The following is a 3750-nucleotide window of genomic DNA, read 5'->3' on the forward strand; positions in this document are numbered from 1 at the left end:
AAATAGGTCACATTGTGAAGTATCCTTGATCATCGATCCGAGTCTGTCATTGAAAATTTTTTGATGTGTAGTATGCCAAAAAGTGCATGGATTGCCTGGATTCCACCATAATTGGAAGAAATCTTTGTTGAAAGTTGCAAAAATGTTGTGGAGGGTAGGTTTGGCATGGTTGTTAGTGGGTAGCTTTTCATCTCTCTCTCCATATATATATATATATATATATATATATATATGAGAACTGAACATATTAGGCCTCATTTCTCATTTTGCCCCATAGGTTTTAAGTGTTTTGTGACGTATCTGAACAGTTAGATCTGTTTAGCATGCTTGATTTAGTGGGAATCAACTCTTGAATATGTTTTTCAATGAAAAACATGTTTTTATGAGCCGGGAAAAACCGGTACCTTCATAGCCATTGATTTTGGATCACCAGAAAAACCTGTATACAGGTCGAATTTGGGCCATCCAAAAATTGCTTCCCACTAAGCAAAACCTATCACTATAAGAATTTTGTAGATTAGTGACGGATGTATCTGTCGCTAATCCATCGCTAAAATTGTTAGCGATGGATAACATCCGACACAATTCACTGGTCGCTAATTAGAGTCAGAAAAGATCCGTCGCTAAATTGCAATGGATTAGTGAATGCCACAATTTGTCGCTAAATAATGACTGATTTTATTTTTGCAACAGATATAAATCCGTCGCTAATCCATCGCTAGAATTTACCGTTGGATAATATTCGTCGCTAAATTGCATCGCTATTTTGTGCCTGAATTTTTGCTGAATTTTAGCGACGGATACATATCCGTTGCTAATCCATCGCAAAATTAAAAAAAAAATGTTTGAAATATAAATATTGAGAAAAAAATTCATTGTAAAAATTATATAAGTTGTGTATAGACAAAGAACACATAAAAAAATGTATACAAAATAGGCAAAACAAATTTAATCAAACAAGTTATAAGTAAAAAATTTATCAATCGCATCTGACTTGGTGGGCCTAGATCCTATTATTATGTTATCGAGTATGGGTAACACGCAATCCACTGATCCAGATATCAAATTTAATTCAACAAGTAAAAAAAAAAAAAATCGATCACGTTCAGTCAAGCTCTTTTCTACAGGGCCAATTGTATATCATGCCTGTCTACCATTCAACAAAAAATGTAGATATCTACATAAGAGATACCCTTGAAAAGAAGAATAGGTTGATAAAAGTTTACACAAGCTCATACACTCACAATCGCAACTGCTTCCTTGATTTGCTTAATAGTAAAAACACCAAAGAAGTCATCATCAGTAATTGCCTTAATGACTGCAAGTGCAACAATAGCATCAACGCTCACTGGTGGTGCTAAGAGGAGGTCTAAAGCAGGCAGAGAGTTTAAAGGCCTCGTAAGATTTTCACTAGTGCGCAAGAACTTCTCAAGAGGTTCCCCAATTAGATCAAGAGGGATCTCAAAGCCATCTACCCTTCGCTTCCCGTAAATAAATCCTGACCTCAATATGACACCTAAGGAATAAACATGCTTCTACGTAATCAGTACAGTTAAAAAGATTATAATTGGGATATCACAAAAGTACAGAGTATAGATCAGAGACAGAAAATGTTCAGAGAAGATTACCTATGTTTGGGTACTTAGAGAGGACTACTGACTCTACTTCCCTCTTCCTAGTGAAGTATCTAGATGAAAGCAGAAATGCAGGCAAGTTGTAGTCATGAACAGAGATTAAAATAAACTTTGGAACTCCTGTTGCCAAGTATTGCATATATGAGTGATTTAGAAAAGTACATTAAGCAAGAGAAAAACGTTAATAACCGGTTTAGCAACTTGAACTAAGAAAAATGAAACAGCATATTGACCCTCACATAAACTGAAGTCATAAAACCTTTTGAGTTCTTCCTGTATATAGCAGAGAAGCAAAATACATGACATCCAAAATACTGCTAAATTAAGACAATGCTTCTACCAAACTACAGTTACCAAAACAGTGCTTACAATTAGCTAACCAGGAGATCTATAAATTTAAGGAAGACAAAAAGAGCCACCATTTTATCTAATGGTCCACAGAATCATTATTTTGTGTGAAAGAGTTATACAATGCATATGACTAAACCATATTTGTACACCATGAAAGTATTCATTCCCTACAGCATGGAAAACACACCCTCCAAATGGGATTTCCCCACTTTAACAACAGAAGAAATTATTCATAAACCATGTGATTTAACTTTGCAGTGTGCAAACATACTGTAAAGCAGAGGCAAATTCTCACCAAAATTCTTTGCAGCATCTACAGCCAAAACATTAGCCTCTCCATTTATCTTTTTCATTTGCTCCTCACTTCCAAAACCACCAAGAGTAGAAACTACAGCTGTGGCGCCACCCAAAAATTCATCCCACCTCGCATAGAACACATCTCCTGCATGATACACCCATATTTTAGCGTGACCTCTGTCAAGAAATTGCTTCCTATAATTGAAAATTATATTAAAATGTGTTCATGAAACCCAAAGACAAGCTTGGGAAAAGTCAAGGAGGAGACAAAAGGATTCTATGCAACAATGAACAAGGAAAAAATATCATCCACCAAGAAATTCCAATCAAAGGTGTAATAAATTCTATATCCAATGTTTTCGAAAGAGAAAAAAAGAAAAAGCATAAGATATTGGGTATAAATAATGAAAATAGAGAACACGCCTATTATCAGATTAAGAAAACCAATATCGAGAAAAAAATTGAGCAGGAATGGTATGAACGCAAAGATTAAATGAGTGTCCGGTAAGGTAACATCATTGACAAACGACCTGATGAAAAATAAACAAGCTTGAACTTGTATTTACAATGTCTGAATATTCTAGAGGTGCATGTACTAGTCCACATCCTAACAAGCTTTCAAATCAAATGACAGACCTAGAAGCTCAAAAGGACTATTAATAACTTAAAGAGACATCTGACAAGATTTTACCAACCTTCATGTCAAACCAATGACCGAGCCAATCCAGCAAGGAGAGTTGTTAGAGGTGTTGTATCACTGTGATGAATATTTCCGGACCACAAATAATTTGTTGACACTTGCTCAATACCAATCATAGAAAGTATATGCCAACCAATACCAGCAACACGAGGAGATGGGTCTTTAGCTAGGGCGTATACAGCCATTACACATTGGGAATACACAACATTATCCACTGCATTTGGCTTTGAAAAGTTAATGATCCCATTGTTGGTAGCATCATTTAATAGAATAGCAGAATGACGAATTATCTGACAATGGAGAACCATGCATTATTCGAGAAGCAAATGGGCTACTAGCTGAAGTCCTACTTAGCGACGGAAATTTTTCGCCGCACAATCTGTCGCTACTTAGCGACGGATTAGAGACAAAAAGTTTTTGTCCCAACATCTGTCGCTAATTTGCAACAGATTAGTGAAAGAATTTTTTCGTCTCTAATTTGTGCTTAATTTGCGACAGATTTTGAGACAGAATTTTTTTGTCGCTAAGTAGCGATGGATTTTGAGATAAAAAATTTTCAGTCACTAATTTCGCAACTAATTTCAATTTTACGGACGACTAATTTTCTCTAGCTAATCCATCGTAAATTTATGACACATTATTTTCGTCGCTAATTAGCATTTTTCTTGTAGTGTATAGATCACATCTATGGTGTTAGACTTGAGAAAAATTACTTAAAACTATGATTTTTGAATTGGCCTAACGAGACCTAATGAAAAAGGGGACTTA

The 3750-nt window shown here is 35.4% G+C and overlaps 1 protein-coding gene across 1 annotated transcript; it reads right to left on the reverse strand.

Moving 5' to 3' along the window:
• Positions 1 to 1232: 1232 nt before the first annotated feature.
• LOC149837699 (uncharacterized protein At1g32220, chloroplastic-like) lies at positions 1233 to 3290 on the reverse strand. Its single transcript, XM_090008105.1, has 4 exons — positions 3092 to 3290; positions 2281 to 2427; positions 1629 to 1754; positions 1233 to 1516 (listed from the first exon to the last, which is right to left on the reverse strand). The coding sequence occupies exons 1-4, from the start codon at positions 3288 to 3290 to the stop codon at positions 1233 to 1235; spliced, it is 756 nt and encodes a 251-aa protein (XP_089864231.1).
• Between the last annotated feature and the right edge of the window lie 460 nt (positions 3291 to 3750).

This window comes from Nuphar pumila, chromosome 5 (genome assembly GCF_984573655.1).
Source record: "Nuphar pumila chromosome 5, dmNupPumi1.hap1.1, whole genome shotgun sequence".
Classification (NCBI taxonomy): Eukaryota; Viridiplantae; Streptophyta; class Magnoliopsida; order Nymphaeales; family Nymphaeaceae; genus Nuphar; species Nuphar pumila.

What these genes read in the sequence shown, in the direction of transcription:
- LOC149837699 (XM_090008105.1), bottom strand. Translation starts at nt 3,290, where the DNA reads ATGGTTCTCCATTGTCAGATAATTCGTCATTCTGCTATTCTATTAAAT. An exon ending in AGATGCTGCAAAGAATTTTG is followed by an intron (nt 1,755 to 2,280) that starts GTGAGAATTTGC and finishes ACTTGGCAACAG; the next exon opens with GAGTTCCAAAGTTTATTTTA. An exon ending in CTCTAAGTACCCAAACATAG is followed by an intron (nt 1,517 to 1,628) that starts GTAATCTTCTCT and finishes TTTATTCCTTAG; the next exon opens with GTGTCATATTGAGGTCAGGA.